Raw genomic sequence first — 17,547 nt, forward strand, 5'->3', positions numbered from 1 at the left:
GCCAGTGAGGATTTCATAGGGGAAGTGGGTCTTGAAGAAAATGTAGAATTCAGATTAGTTGGACTGGACTAGAAGACTTTCATTAGGATTTCTTTTTTTTTTTCATTAGCATTTCTAGGTAAAATGATAATTGCTTAGCAAAAACCCCATGGGAGAAATTAGCTGGTTGTTTAAGAAAACAGTGAACTTTGTTCTAGGAAATAGTAGGAAATATAATTAGATTATTAAACTGGAACTAATTGATCAAGAGCCTTGAATTCCTAATTGAGGAATTAAGAATTGTTGAAAAGAAAATCCCTGTACAGAAGCATTTTATTTAATCAAGGTTTTATCTTGTTTAAATATCTAAGATTTTCTTAAATAATAATAGTATTAACTAATATTGGGTGTTTTACTGTGTGCTAAGCATTGCTCTAAGTGCGTTAAATGTAACAACTCATTTAATCTTTACAACAGCCCTTTGTAGTAGGATCTGTTTTAACCTTATTTTACAAATGAGGATGCAGAAAGGGTAAGTACTTTAACTTGCTCAAGTTGACACAAGCGACAGAGCCAGAATTTAAACCCAGTTAGTCTATAGTACTATATTCTATATTCTTATCTAATATACATACAACCTTATGAACGAGATACATAAGTGCTGCAGATACATTTTGAGATTTGGACAATTGAAGCTGACTTAACTCTTTTATTGAAAGATAATTTTCTCAGATACTACTCACATTGGCATACTGTAATCTTTCTTTATCCCAAATATATTTTTTCTTTAAGAAAAATCTCTGTAAGGACTCTATGGGCTAGAAAAGTTTTAAAATAAATTTATTAGTTTGTCATATGAAGTGATACAGATTTGATTTATCTCTTGTAAAGTCCTTATTTCAACAATCTTTCTATTACAACAGGGCTTCTGGTTGGGACTCTTGATTCAGTCTTAGACTCTACTGCTAAAGTAGCTCCATTTCGCATCCTACACCAGACACCAGATTCTCAAGTTTACTTGTCAATTGCATGTGGTGAGTATGATTTTTAAAACATAATTCAAATTAAATAAGGGTACTACAAAGCTGAGTATTCATATTTATTTATAGTCTGTAGTTGCTTTGAGATTTAAAAACAAATTAAATGTGCAACTTTACTTTGAGAGAATAGCAAGACCTCTATTTTTAAAGGATATGGGTTATTAAGTTTTTTTTTTTTAAATCCATTGGTGTGAGGGACCTGAAGCATGTGGTCTAGCAGGGCTGATTCTGCACAGATTTTGGTCAGTGTTACTGCTATATAACTCCTTTCTTCAACTTCTGCTTTATCCAACTGCTGGGAAGATGAGAACTTCTCCATGAAATAAATTGTTTCATTACTAATAACTCAAATGAGAAGAATCTGAAGTTATCTGTGAACCCAAAACATAATGACTCCTAAGGAAGTATAAGCCTGGAAAATTAAACCTTTTTTATTCATTCCCACCTTCTCAGAAAAAGCATCATATCCTTGAAATATGAAGGAATGTCTTACAGTTAATGTTACATATTCATTCATGCCAGGGTGGTTCAGATGCTTCAACATATATATTATGGGTAGAAAAGGAATTAGGATAATCCTTTCTAATAAAGCAAGTCAAAATAAATTTTTAAAAAGCTGCATTGACAGTTTCTTACTTCCTTTTATGATGCCATTATAATGTTGGTCTAAATTAGAATCCCAGATTTCTAGCCTTTTTGATATTGAAAAACTGCCTTTCTTCTTATCCCCCCTCTCTTCTAAAGTAGATATATTATAATTTTTTCAAAAGAACAAAAGCACATGAGTTTCTGGAACATTCATATGTGTGAACATATAGCATACAATTAATTTTTTAGGTTGTGTGGCTTGTTTTTTATATTTCCGCCTAAATTTCTTTTAGTGTTGCCAGTGAGTCTTTCCTCCTGGCCCTCTTAAATTGAATGTCACTTAACCTAAATGAAGTTGACATTATACCTGCTGACATCACGAGAATTCTGTAATCTCAACTCTAAATCTGGTTAGTAAAAATTATTTTTTTTAAAAAAAAGGCCTTTCTACTTAAATAAAGATGATTGTATAACTTATTTCCCCCAAATTAACCTGATGCAGAAATAGTGTAGTTACCTACTAATGAAGCTTCCTTATACCAAAAGAATCAAACTTAAGGCCTTAACATTTCCCCCATGGCTTTTATTTGTGGTCCATTAAAGACAGTTATTACTCTTGCTATGGTGACTTAGTAGCATGAATAAAATTCTGATTGAATTGTAGGAAATAGGCCATTTGCAATGTCAACAAATTTTTTAATATGCCAGTCTCCATATATTATAAAATATACTAAAAAGTCAGCATATTTCTTTTGAATATTTATATAATCCATAGTGCTGAGAAGACTTTAATGGTATGTGAGTGATAGGAAGAGATTGATAGATACTGAAATATTCTTCAAGTCAAAGCGACTAGGGCTAATAATGTTTAATCTCACCCTCAGCAAACCTCTTAACACTGATTCAGCGGGTCACATGGATTTAACCTTGCTACAGAATTTCTAACCTCCTGTATGAAATTTCTGTAAGTTTACTAGGTCTTTTGATGAATGGGGTTGCTCTGAGCAAAGGTTTTGTGGCTTCTGAAATAAGTAGAGTGGCCACAGTTAAAATCTACATTTACTTAGCATGCATAGGATTGTCACATACATGCTGTTTTCAGCCACACATATTATAGACACAGTACTAACTGCATTATTTGGAGACCAAGGATTGAATTACACATTATGTATTTTCTGGTACTCTACATATTTTCTTAAAAGATACTGGTTATTCTTTAGGCACCAGTTACTAGCATCTTGTTTTCAGAATTTTATATATTTTCTCATGAGCTGGATTTACTTTACTCCCCTTTCATTAAATGTTTTGTTCTTTCTATTTATGAGAAGTACTGTTCATGCCCACATAGAGGGATAAAGTAGGAATAAATGTAAATATTTTACTCCTTTATGACCATCATTTTTTAAAGTGAAAGTGTTATTTCTTTTTAAACTATGCTTTTAAATAACAAGAGCAGTTTTGTTGTGGAGTTTTCCTTGAGTGTTTTATTTTCTTGTGTTATTAATCAGGAGCCAACAGAGAAGAAATAACCAAGCATTGGGATTGGTTGGAACAAAATATTATGAAGACCTTATCTGTATTTGATTCAAATGAAGATATTACTAATTTTGTACAAGGAAAAATAAGAGTAAGTGGCACGGATATATCTTGTAGATGGAGTGCCAAAACCTTTGACTCTCATGTATGAGGATCAAAGTTTGCATGGAAGGTCATTGTTTCACTGGCACCTTTCAGGATTGGTAGAAACGAACATATGAATTTCAGAATCAGTGTGCTAAAGAAAACTGTAAAGTCTTTAGCACAGGGGGAGATTGATAGATATTGAAATATTCTCTTAAAACATACTGGTTATTCTTTAGGTACCAATTACTGACATATTGTTTTCAGAATTTTATATATTTTCTCATGAGCTGGATTTACTTTTTTCCCCTTTCATTAAAGGTTTGTCTTTGGTGCCCTTGTGAGTGCTTTTAGGGGCATTTTTATTTCAATATCTCTTGAGTTTTGAGTTGAATAAACCATTTGTTCATTCAAAAAAATATATTTAGCACTTGTATTTGTAGTAGTTCCTTATGAGGCATTCAGAAAAAAACCTAAGCACAAAACTGAAGAAAATTTGCTTACCTCTGTCCTAAGAGAATTATCTATGTACACACATATGATATATGTACCTGTATAGATATATACAGTCGTCCCTAGGTATCTATGGGGATTGGTTCTGGCCGCCGCTGTAGATACCAAAATTCACAGATGCTCAAGTCTCCTAATATAAAATGGCATAGTATTTGCATATAACCTATGCACATCTGCCTATATACCTAAAGTCATCTCTAGACTATTCATTCCTAATACAATGCCTATGCATCACTTCATTTGAGTGGACTCTGCATAGTCCTCGGTGCATGGCAAATTCAAGTTTTGCTTTTTGGAACTTTGTAGAATTTTTTTCCCAAATATTTTCAATCCCTGGTTGGTTGAATCCATGGATGAGGAACCCATGGATATGGAGGGCTGACTGTACAATTGTATTCAATCAACTGTTTGAATGTATGAAATATATTTTTGTTGGTAGGTGATGAATTTTCAGAAAATATTTTGTCTCCTTTAGGGATTAATTGCTGAAGAGGGAAAACATTGTTTTGCAAAAGAAGATGATCCTGAGAAATTTCGAGAAGCCCTTTTGAAATTTGAAAAATGTTTTGGTTTACCAGAGAAGGAGAAGTTAGTGACCTATTATTCATGCAGTTATTGGAAAGGACGGGTTCCTTGTCAGGGTTGGCTTTATCTTAGCACCAACTTTCTGAGCTTCTATTCTTTTTTGTTGGGATCAGAAAGTAAGTGGTTTCTATTGCTTACTATGGCCTTGAATTTGCTGTCTGACCTACCAACTCTAATGATGTTAGGTTGTAAATAAAATAATAGGATTGATATTAAAGGTAATTAAACTGTACAATAAAAAGTTTATTTCATCTAGGGAAAGAACTCTTTTAAGACTGGTTGCTTAACATAAAACCATTAGAAGTGTATATAGAATGCCTTGCATATCGTGGGAAGTGAGTCAGTATTAAATGATGATGATCTGGCATATGACTGCTTTCAATTCCTTGTTATGAACTACCTACATGCTTTAGTCTGTGTTTTAATCTATTTTAAACATACAATTTGAATATAGTGGCCATAGTACCTAATGGCCCACATCTCACTTTGTAGCTACAAAGAAGAATCAAACAGTGCTATTTATAGCATACAAACAGCTTTTACATTGGTAGTTATATAATTATGTAATTATATAAAGAGATAGATTTAAATATCAAATCAGAATCATTTTTTTAAAAAATTATCTAAAATTAAATTGGGCACAGTGGCTCACGCCTATAATCCTAGCACTTTGGGAGGCCAAGGCAGGAGGATCACTTGAGCCCAGGAGTTCAAGACGAACCTGAGCAATATAGTGAGACTCTGTCTCTACAAAAAAAAAAAAAATTTACATTAACTGGGCATGGTGGCACATGCCTGTAGTCCCAGCTACTTGGGGGGACTACTTGGGATGTGAGAATCACTTGAACCCAGGAGGTCAAGGCTGTAATGAGCCATGATCATGTCACTTCACTCCAGTCTGAGCAACAGAGTGAGACTCTATCTCAAAAGAAATTATTTAAAATTAGATCTCTTCCTGGAATCACCAATTCTTGCACGTTCATGTTGATGCTTCAAATTTTTAACTAATCTTGAACTCTAAACTATTTTAGCTGTTTATAGTATTTTTCAAGGGATTAACTATTGTTTCAGAAGACCTGATTAATAAACATAAATCACTATGAAAATTTAATCATACCTGCTTATACCTCTTATTTGCAGTAAAACTCATTATCTCCTGGGATGAAGTCTCAAAACTTGAAAAGACTTCAAATGTCATACTGACAGAGAGTATTCACGTGTGTTCCCAAGGAGAGAATCACTACTTTTCAATGTTTTTGCACATTAACCAAACATACCTTCTTATGGAACAGCTGGCAAACTATGCCATTAGAAGACTTTTTGATAAGGAAACATTTGATAATGACCCAGTCCTTTATAATCCTCTACAGATCACCAAAAGGTATTCAAAGCTTAATTTTTACTTTTCAAAGTATTGTTTGACCATAAGAATGAAGATAGTATTGCTTACCATTAAAAGTTAACTCTTCTATATTATATGATAGGGTTTTTTTTTGGAGTTGATTGTGGGTGTGTGTGTGTTTTGTGAGTTTATTCATATGCATTACATAAATAGTACCCTTCTCTCCAGGAAATTTAATTGTAAGAAATAATAGAAGTTAGATTTGAAAATTATTTCTTGAGATTCAGATAGGACTTGCCCTGGAATGCTTTTAGAAATGCAGAGATTTTTATGTGTGGTTAGTCTAACTCTAAATTTCTCTATGAATAGTCTAGACAGTTTGGTTCTGAAATTGTTAAACATATTGTTTATTTTTTAAAATAACTTACAGAAAACATTTTTTAATGAAGAGGCAAGTTCGTGGAGTCAGTGGAGCATGGACTTTAGAATGAAAGTAGAACAACCCTTAGACAAGTCATACCTCTCAGGACCTCAGTTTCCTCATCTGTCATTTCTACCTCAGAGGGCACTTATGAGGAATGGGCATGATATGTGTGAAAGCACTTTGTAAAATATAAAATATGAGGCAAATATTAATCATTATTAGTGCCTCCTTCAGAAGTATGTGTCTGATAGCTGTTTGCCATTATATTTGGTTTGTTGAAACTGACCAGATATCTTTTATCCTGCTGAACATTCTGAACAGTTGACTAAAATGAGCATGCCAAAGGGGAAAAGGAGAGGAGATGATCCAGAAATAGCTAGTGAAAGCAGCTTCTGGCAAGGAGGATGACAGCATAGACTATATGGGAAAGTATAAGAGGAACCTAAGCCGAAGTCCTATGGATGGACCAGAACAAGTGACCTAGAAGGTTGTATGATCACTACATAGCCCTCATTGGGTACAGTTGTTCCTCTTACCTGTTCCTAAACTATTCCTAAAATTGATATACATAAGGATTTGTTTGTGAGCCTCCCTGCTTTTATGGAAATTAGATCAGCAAGGCAAATTTTTTATACTTCAGTACCAAAACTAGGTCTCAGTATGCATGATTTATAAATAGAATTCTATAAGGATTAAGAATCCTGTTTGTATTATATTATAGGTGGGCGTTTGTTTTTGTATTTCATTTCTTGATTGGCAACCATAAACAAACTGTTTTGCCATTTTATTTCCCTTAAAATATAGTCTAAAAGGCTATCAATGAGTTATTCATCACCAAATCGGTATTTAATTAAGATATAATAAATCCATTTTTGTCTGTGTGCATTTTTAGGAGAGCCCATTGAAAATCGTACATATCTACATCTTTTTTTCTAGTAAGTTAAAAAGAACAGTAATTTATTGGGACTTAGTCTCCAAATGGCTTTTTTATAAAATGGAATATCTTTATTGCTCTGCTTATTGTTTTTACAAATATGTATTACTTTTATAGTTTAAACAATACAGAAGCACAGTAATGATAGTTAAGTTTAGCGTATATCCTTCTAGGCTTTTTAATGCATGAATTTATAAATATTTGCAAAAATAGGTCTGGACATCAGACATTGTTCTACAATCTGCTTTTTTTCTCTTATATCATGGACAACTTTCTATTCACATAAATGGACTTTATTTTATTTAAATAATAGTGAACCCACAAAATTGCAATTTATTTGTTTTATTAGCTTTCCCAGTTTGAAAAAAATACCATTTAACTGAGGTAAAAATTAACATGGTTGTGTTTTTCTGTTCATGTTTATCCAAAGTATTTTGAAAGACATGATGAACTACCACATATTTAAATAGTATATGCAGGAAGAATGAATTTAGTTTTAGCTTTGTTGGATTTGAGTTAGAACTTGCATTATTTACTTATTATCCCAGATGGCATTGCTGCTTAATGCAATTGTTTCGTGTGCCTAGAAAAAATTATACTATTTAAAGCAATTGCTTTTTACACAAAGGCTACATTTGTCTATCAGTTAATAAGCCCTCTGTATTTATTGACACCTATCCTGTGCCCAACATAGTACAAGCAGTATTATTTTATCATACTTCTACTTTAGATTTTTTAAAACATTCATTTAAAATTTTACTTCACTTAATTTTTAATATCGTCTTTAATAGACTACTCTTTCCCTCTAAATTTTTATGCCACAAATTTTCATTATTTTATTTTACTTGAACTGGGTAACTCGCTTGATTTTCTGGTAACCAGATAGGAATATTGTTGTCTTCCAGGATTGATTTTAACCATAGTCACATATTATGCCTATATGATAATATAATAGTCTTCTAGGAAATCACCCCTTAGAGACAGTTTGAAGACCTACATGATCTCTAACTTTTGTGCATTTTAATCTACTAATAAAATGAAATTGGAAGAAAAGAACAAACAAAAGGAGTTTGCAAGGAATCAGTGTATTTTTTTCTATTTCAGAATTTGTTGAAAAATATAGCATTTTTAGTGTTTAATCTGTGTGCACAGTGTATGTAGATTAGTCAATATAGGCATATGTATACCTTAGAATTCATTTCTAAGAATTCATTTGTGCCTCATCCCATTTTTTCTTTCCTACAGAGGTCTGGAAAATAGAGCCCACAGTGAGCAATTTAATGCCTTTTTTAGGCTGCCCAAAGGAGAGAGTTTGAAAGAAGTACATGAATGTTTCTTATGGGTAGCATTCAGCCACTTCAATACTCATGGGAAAATGTGCATCTCAGAAAATTATATCTGCTTTGCTAGCCAAGATGGCAATCAGTGTAGTGTAATCATTCCACTGCGAGAGGTAATATAATTTTGGTTACATATCAGTTTTTAGTTTGAAAATGTTATCCTTCACAGAGTAAAATGTCCTTTAATTCTATAAATTATTAAAACCTCAAGATGCAATATCCTTTTAGTAATTTAAAATAATTATTCTTCAGAATAAGAGTACAGCCTTCCGAGATATTCTCAGTTCCATTTAGTAAAGTCTTTTTTTTTATTATTATACTTTAAGTTTTAGGGTACATGTGCACAATGTGCAGGTTAGTTACATATGTATACATGTGCCATGTTGGTGTGCTGCACCCATTAACTCGTCACTTAACATTAGGTATATCTCCTAATGCTATCCCTCCCCCCTCCCCCCACCCCACAACAGGCCCTGGTGTGTGATGTTCCCCTTCCTGTGTCCATGTGTTCTCATTGTTCAATTCCCACCTATGAGTGAGAACATGCGGTGTTTGGTTTTTTTGTCCTTGCGATAGTTTGCGGAGAATGTCATACATTTTTGAATGATCAAGCTCCATTTTGCATTAACCTAAATGCTTATCTTGTTTTTAAATTTTAAAGTTTTAAAATTTTCACTTTCAGTAAGAGCTGTAAGACTTTACTAAATGGTAAAGTTAGACTATCACTTTTGATGTACTCTGTCAGAAAAAAATAACATTGACATCTTTTACGTAAGTCAGAAATAAATTGTTGGTATTTGATACTGAATTTTTACATTTGTACTGTCATTTTTAAAGGATACATGTTAGACCTTTTTCTTGAGAAGTGAAATAACTTGCACTGAGGTTACTTGTATGATTGGTGCAACTAGTACCCAAAGTCTATTTCTTAATAAGTCATACTATAGACCAAAACTTTTGGCCACAAAAGAGTAAGCCAAACACATTTTACTTGAGGGTGTCAACGATAAAGGAAAATTTAATTGACCTCTATGTTTTTCACCCCCTAGGTCTTAGCTATAGATAAGACAAATGATTCCAGCAAATCTGTCATCATTAGCATCAAAGGAAAAGCAGCTTTTCGCTTCCATGAAGTTAAAGACTTTGAACAACTGGTAGCAAAACTCAGGCTCAGATGCGGAGCAGCTTCAACTCAATATCATGATATTAGCAGAGAGGTAATTAATTATACAGCAATCAAATCATTTGGAAAAAAAGGTGTGTGTTTAGTGTAGTCCATTCTTCAAGAGGAATTCATAGTACCTTTCCTATTTATGCCCAGGGGTTTTTTTTAAAGATAGAATCTAAGAAATTATATTGTCTAACTCACATCCTTAAGCAGAAGTGAGAATTAAGGACTTTATTCATTTTTAGGAACCCATACATTATAAAATTACTATAATTTGATCTTTCTTTTACTCTATTTGCTGTTTACCATATAAATATACCTTGTACTTTCACATAGTTTGGTTTTTAAGAAGTCAAAATATATTTGAGAATTCAGTGAGGCCTCGAAAAAGGACTCCTCTTACTGTTGCAAAGACATAGCAATTTTAAACCTGTCTGGATATCTCTTATTTAATATCTTATAGGTCAGCCTTATTTACATAATCTGGCCAAAAGCAAAATAGTGGTATATCTGTTTACTAGTAAAATATTAGAGAGGACAGAGAAATCAGGAAAGATCCAAAATTGACACCCTAACATCACAATTAAAAGAACTAGAAAAGCAAGAGCAAACACTTTCCAAAGCTAGCAGAAGGCAAGAAATAACTAAAATCAGAGCAGAACTGAAGGAAATAGAGACACAAAAAACCCTTCAAAAAATTAACGAATCCACGAGCTGGTTTTTTGAAAGGATCAACAAAATAGATAGGCCACTAGCAAGACTAATAAAGAAAAAAAGAGAGAAGAATCAAATACACGCAATAAAAAATGATAAAGGGGATATCACGACCAATCCCACAGAAATACAAACTACCATCAGAGAATACTACAAACACCTCTATGCAAATAAACTAGAAAATCTAGAAGAAATGGATAAATTCCTCGACACATACACTCTCCCAAGACTAAACCAGGAAGAAGTTGAATCTCTGAATAGACCAATAACAGGAGCTGAAATTGTGGCAATAATCAATAGCTTACCAACGAAAAAGAGTCCAGGACCAGATGGATTCACAGCCGAATTCTACCAGAGGTACAAGGAGGAACTGGTACCATTCCTTCTGAAACTATTCCAATCAATAGAAAAAGAGGGAATCCTCCCTAACCCATTTTATGAGGCCAGCATCATCCTGATACCAAAGCCTGGCAGAGACACAACTAAAAAAGAGAATTTTAGACCAATATCCTTGATGAACATTGATGCAAAAATCCTCAATAAAATACTGGCAAACCAAATCCAGCAGCACATCAAAAAGCTTATCCACCATGATCAAGTGGGCTTCATCCCTGGGATGCAAGGCTGGTTCAATATACACAAATCAATAAATGTAATCCAGCATATAAACAGAGCCAAAGACAAAAACCACATGATTATCTCAATAGATGCAGAAAAGGCCTTTGACAAAATTCAACAACCCTTCATGCTAAAAACTCTCAATAAATTAGGTATTGATGGGACATATCTCAAAATAATAAGAGCTACCTATGACAAACCCACAGCCAATATCATACTGAATGGGCAAAAACTGGAAGCATTCCCTTTGAAAACTGGCACAAGAGAGGGATGCCCTCTCTCACCACTCCTATTCAACATAGTGTTGGAAGTTCTGGCCAGGGCAATTAGGCAGGAGAAGGAAATAAAGAGTATTCAATTAGGAAAAGAGGAAGTCAAATTGTCCCTGTTTGCAGACGACATGATTGTATATCTAGAAAACCCCATTGTCTCAGCCCAAAATCTCCTTAAGCTGATAAGCAACTTCAGCAAAGTCTCAGGATACAAAATCAATGTACAAAAATCACAAGCATTCTTATACACCAATAACAGACAAACAGAGAGCCAAACCATGAGTGAACTCCCATTCACAATTGCTTCAAAGAGAATAGAATACCTAGGAATCCAACTTACAAGAGATGTGAAGGACCTCTTCAAGGAGAACTACAAACCACTACTCAAGGAAATAAAAGAGGATACAAACAAATGGAAGAACATTCCATGCTCATGGGTAGGAAGAATCAATATCGTGAAAATGGCCATACTGCCCAAGGTAATTTACGGATTCAATGCCATCCCCATCAAGCTACCAATGACTTTCTTCACAGAATTGGAAAAAACTACTTTAAAGTTCATATGGAACCAAAAAAGAGCCTGCATCGCCAAGTCAATCCTGAGCCAAAAGAACAAAGCTGGAGGCATCACACTACCTGACTTCAAACTATACTACAAGGCTACAGTAACCAAAACACCATGTTACTGGTACCAAAACAGAGATATAGATCAATGGAACAGAACAGAGCCCTCAGAAATAACGCCACATATCTACAACTATCTGATCTTTGACAAACCTGACAAAAACAAGCAATGGGGAAAGGATTCTCTATTTAATAAATGGTGCTGGGAAAACTGGCTAGCCATATGTAGAAAGCTGAAACTGGATCCCTTCCTTACACCTTATACAAAAATCAATTCAAGATGGATTAAAGACTTAAACATTAGACCTAAAACCATAAAAACCCTAGAAGAAAACCTAGGCATTACCATTCAGGACACAGGCATGGGCAAGGACTTCATGTCTAAAACACCAAAAGCAATGGCAACAAAAGCCAAAATTGACAAATGGGATCGAATTAAACTAAAGAGCTTCTGCACAGCAAAAGAAACAACCATCAGAGTGAAAAGGCAACCTACAAAATGGGAGAAAATTTTCGCAACCTACTCATCTGACAAAGGGCTAATATCCAGAATTTACAATGAACTCAAACAAATTTACAAGAAAAAAACAAACAACCCCATCAAAAAGTGGGCGAAGGATATGAACAGACACTTCTGAAAAGAAGACATTTATGCAGCCAAAAAACACATGAAAAAATGCTCACCATCACTGGCCATCAGAGAAATGCAAATCAAAACCACAATGAGATACCATCTCACACCAGTTAGAATGGCAATCATTAAAAAGTCAGGAAACAACAGGTGCTGGAGAGGATGTGGAGAAATAGGAACACTTTTACACTGTTGGTGGGACTGTAAACTAGTTCAACCATTGTGGAAGTCAGTGTGGCGATTCCTCTGGGATCTAGAACTAGACATACCATTTGACCCAGCCATCCCATTACTGGGTATATACCCAAAGGACTATAAATCATGCTGCTATAAAGACACATGCACACATATGTTTATTGTGGCATTATTCACAATAGCCAAGACTTGGAACCAAGCCAAATGTCCAACAATGATAGACTGGATTAAGAAAATGTGGCACATATACAGCCAAATGTCCAACAATGATAGACTGGATTAAGAAAATGTGGCACATATACAGCCAAATGTCCAACAATGATAGACTGGATTAAGAAAATGTGGCACATATACACCATGGAATACTATGCAGCCTTAAAAAATGATGAGTTCATGTCCTTTGTAGGGACATGGATGAAATTGGAAACCATCATTCTCAGTAAACTATTGCAAGGACAAAAAACCAAACACCGCATATTCTCACTCATAGGTGGGAATTGAACTATGAGAACACATGGACACAGGAAGGGGAACATCACACTCTGGCGACTGTTGTGGGGTGGGGGGAGGGGGGAGGGATAGCATTGGGAGATATACCTAATGCTAGAGGACGTGTTAGTGGGTGCAGCGCACCAGCATGGCACATGTATACATATGTAACTAACCTGCACATTGTGCACATGTACCCTAAAACTTAAAGTATAATAATAATAAATAAATAAATAAAATATTAGAGAGGACAAGGAGGATTTTGATGTTTAATATGTCTCTCATGGAAATGCAGACAGGTCAAATTCAAATGAATTTTCTTTTACAATGTCCAGGAACCCCAAGTTTTAATAGATTGATACAACTTATCAAATTATAGCTATTTGTATTTTAATTAAAATTCAAAGAAAAACTAAATGTGTCTTTATTGGCTATATTATTTTATTTGAATTGGAGTATAGAGCCTTTTACTGCTATCTCCAGAGTAGAGATTGAAAATAATATGCTAAGTCAATTATAATGCAGTATTGATAAAACTAATTTTCCCTTTGATAATTAAAAAGCACAATGAAAACATGTAATTAAATTTTTTTTTCCATCTCAATTCCAGACGCAGAATTTCTACATTGGCCATCAAGGGTTTTCCTTGCCCCAACTTTATTATCTCTCATTCTCTTTTAGTATGTACCCAGGATATTCCTTAGTTTGATGTGGGAATACAAGTAAAATCTGACCAGCCTTAGTAGTTTTCTCTCCCAATGCTCCCAAATTCTTACTTATATCATGTTTTCCTTGTTCTGTTCTATTTCACATTCAGTCCGCGTGTTAGCTTCAAAGCTCAACATATCTTTCTTTTTCCTTTAATTTGCTTTTCCAAAACCTGAAGAGCTGTAACTGTTCCCCTTAAAACTTTCATGTGCTTTTAGTAGCTGAGTATGCTCAGTTGTCAAGAAAGGATTTTGTTTCAAAATGAGTTTACCATCTTTCCAAATATGCATCAGAATTCTACAGTTTTCTAGTTTCTCACTCGTTTTTAGAGGTTTTAATAAATATATGTACAAAATACCAGCTAGTATACTATCTGCTTGGAAATATGTATTTTTAAATTGCCACAATATTCTGTTTTCACTTAAGATTTTTATCTTATCAATGATGAAGAATATTGACCCATTTTAGTATCTGTATATATCTAGCTTTAATAATAGTACACGTAAAAACTTAGTAAAGAGAAAGCTTTTTAAACAGGAGCTAGTTCCATTTGATTTCTAAGTAACAGAAATTATAGCTATATTCTTTTATAACTACACTTTTACTGAAACGAAGAGAAAAATTGCATTCTATAATTTTAATAAACCTGTTGACTTTTGTACAAACAGCAAGACTTTTTAATTTAAATCTCCAAGAGTCTAAATCAACAAGTCTAAATATGAATACAGGAAGTACTTTAGGAAATCTTTCCTGTGAGAATGTCAAAGACATGATACAAAGAACAAGTCCTACCAGAAGTAATTGAAATTATGCATGAGTACCAGTTCTATCCAAGTTTTTATATGGGTATATATTTAAATGTTCCGCATTTTAATAAGTTATACTAAAATCTGGGCATATAAAGAGATTTAGTAAAATTCTAATAAACTGCTTGGAAAAATACATGAATCTTTTACTTTCATTGACACATATAATCAAGAACTATTACTAGATAAGGTAATTTTTCAAAACTACTCAATGAAAGAAAAATGGGCCCTCTTAGGTTAGTTTTAAGCAAAGTGGCCTAAGAATGGAAAGCACTACTGAAGATCCCTTGCCTGATGCTTTTAAACTACATTATGAATGAATTGTAGAAACTATGGAATGTCAAGAAAGGTAGTAATTGAGTTTATGCCTTAAAGTATTTAGATGGGCAAATAAGTATCTTCTACATATTATCACAGAATATGTAAACATAACTTGTTTCATATAGTTAGTAAGATAGTTACTAACTATATGTAATATAGTTATTATCTTAATAAGATAGTTTCATAACCAGGACTATCTTACTAAGTTTTTAAATAGAAGTAATGGGTTTCCTACATGATAATGTAGATCAAAATAGTAGTTTAACCAACATAACTGATTTTTTCTTGCCTTGATAAGAATAAGGTGCTTCCTATGACCATAATATAAATTTGGAAAATGATTTTTAGCTGTGGGGGTAGATTTATTTCTAAGTTGGGAAACCAGAAACTATTAAAAATGAAATTCACACCCTTTAAATTGTGGACTATGAACAGGATCCTATTTAAGATAAGCTTCTGATATTTGAGAAAAGCATTTGTTTATTTTTTTTGTTTTAATTATTGGTTTTACAGGTCAACTCTGGCCCCCAAACCACCATTTATTATACCGAGTTTATGAAGTATTCTAATTTAAATATAGTATTTTGTAGAAATTTACACATAAAGAAATGTTAATCTTTGCTTTGTCTTTCCTTCACTTTTAGAGCCATATGATAATTGTAAAATCAATGTCAGATAATAAAAATGAAACAGATTAAGAATACCTGCTATAGAGTTAACAATCTATGTTGCTTTCTAGATGTGATCGGATTTTGCTCAGGCACTAAAAGTCTGATGAGTGCCAAGTTTATTTGTCGTAAGTGTGAACACCCAAATAAATGGAGAGAAATATAGATATTTATCCAAGTATATATATAAAACACCATGGGTAAAAGTTTCCATTCAAAAGAGCCAGAGCAAAAATGTTCAAAAAATTTAAGTTTAGTTCCTTGAATAATCTACTTTATTACACTCTTCAAAATTTTAAACATTAAACTACCATCTTTGAAGGTAAATGTTTTTTATTTTATTTCTTTTGTCATTTTTTAAAATTTTCTAACCACCTACTGCCTGTTGATGAAGGTGAAGGTTTTAACGTGACTTTATGAATACTTAAGAGGTAATAATGGATAGAACTGACATACTTGTCATCACTCTTATAAATTTATGTTTAGGGTTTCATTGCTTAAGAGGTTATTTTTTTCCCTCTGGGATACTTTTCCTGTAGTTTAGAACAATAGATAAACTGATGATTCAGTCATTTAAATTAAAGGAATGTGCTGTGCTTGAGATCCAGACTACAACCATGAATTTTCCAACCTGTATTTGCAAAAATGTAACTCCTCGTTCAAACAGCTAAACTTAATATTAAGTTGTCAAGTATGTGATTTGTCAAAATAAGCATTTAAAAAAAAAGAAGGGAATTGTTGCAATTTGAGACCTATACTCTCTAATCATTAATTTTTCCTTTATTGGCTTCTTCTACCTTACCCTTTTATTTACACATTGATTTGAATACTCCTCCTTAACTTTCCTTGAATCCTATCTATACTCATCTGTTCTCACGCTGCTATGATGAAATACCCAAGACTGGGTAATTTATAAAGAAAAGAGGTTTAATTGACTCACAGTTCTGCGTGGCTGGGGAGGCCTCAGGAAACTTACAATCATGGTGGAAGGCACCTCTTCACAGGGTGGCAGGAGAGAAAATGAGTGCTGAGCGAAGGGGGAAGCCCCTTATAAAACCATCAGATCTCATGAGAACTCACTCACTATCATGAGAACAGCATGGGAGAAACTGCCCATGATTCAATTATCTCCACCTAGTCCTGCCCTTGACACGTGGGGATTATTACAATTCAAGGTGAGATTTGGGTGGTGACACAGAGCCAAACCATATCATTCCACCCCTGGCCCCTCCCAAATCTCATGTCCTCACATTTCAAAACACACTCATGCCCTCCCAACAGCCCCCTAAAGTCTTAATTCATTCCCACATTAACCCAAAGTCTGGGTCCAAAGGCTCATCTGAGATAAAGCAAGTCCCATCTGCCTATAAGCCTGTAAAATCAAAAGCAAGTTAGTTACTTCCTAGAGACAATGGGGGTACAGGCATTGGATAAATACACTATTCCAAATGGGAGAAATTGGCCAAAACAAAGGGGCTACAGGCCCCATACAAGTCTGAAATCCAGCAGGGCAGCCAAATCATAAAGCCCTGAAATGGTCTCCTTTGACTCCATGTCTCATATCTAGGTCACACTGATGTGAGAGGTGGGCTGCCACAGCCTTGGGCAGTTCCACCCCTGTGGCTTTGCAGGGTACAGCCCCCCTCCTGGCTGCTTTCACAGGCTAGCATTGAATGCCTGCAGCTTTTCCAAGTGCAAGGTGCAAGCTGTCAGTGGATCTACCATTCTGGGGTCTGAAGGATGGTGGCCCTCTTCTCATAGCTCCACTAGGCAATGCTCCAATGGGGACTCTATGTGGGGGCTCCGACCCCACATTTTCCTTCCATACTGCTCTAGCAGAGGTTCCCCCATGAGGACTCCACCCCTGCAGCAAACTTCTGCCTGGACATCCAGGCATTTCCATACATCCTCTGAAATCTAGGCAGAGGTTTCCAAACCTCAGTTCTTGACTTCTGTGCACCTGTGACT

At 34.3% G+C, this 17,547-nt stretch overlaps 1 protein-coding gene across 5 annotated transcripts in view; it reads left to right on the plus strand.

Moving 5' to 3' along the window:
• The window catches only part of TBC1D8B (TBC1 domain family member 8B), a 72,689-nt gene that overhangs the window by 15,304 nt on the left and 39,838 nt on the right, over window positions 1-17,547 (plus strand). For all 5 annotated transcript variants that reach the window (XM_016943967.3, XM_016943968.3, XM_016943971.3 and 2 more), the window contains exons 2-7: window positions 903-1,013; window positions 3,116-3,234; window positions 4,216-4,441; window positions 5,466-5,706; window positions 8,271-8,478; window positions 9,415-9,582. In XM_016943967.3, the coding sequence (XP_016799456.1) occupies window positions 903-1,013; window positions 3,116-3,234; window positions 4,216-4,441; window positions 5,466-5,706; window positions 8,271-8,478; window positions 9,415-9,582 (1,073 nt within the window). The remainder of the gene's footprint in view (window positions 1-902; window positions 1,014-3,115; window positions 3,235-4,215; window positions 4,442-5,465; window positions 5,707-8,270; window positions 8,479-9,414; window positions 9,583-17,547) is intronic.

Source organism: Pan troglodytes, chromosome X (assembly GCF_028858775.2).
Source record: "Pan troglodytes isolate AG18354 chromosome X, NHGRI_mPanTro3-v2.0_pri, whole genome shotgun sequence".
Taxonomy (NCBI): Eukaryota; Metazoa; Chordata; class Mammalia; order Primates; family Hominidae; genus Pan; species Pan troglodytes.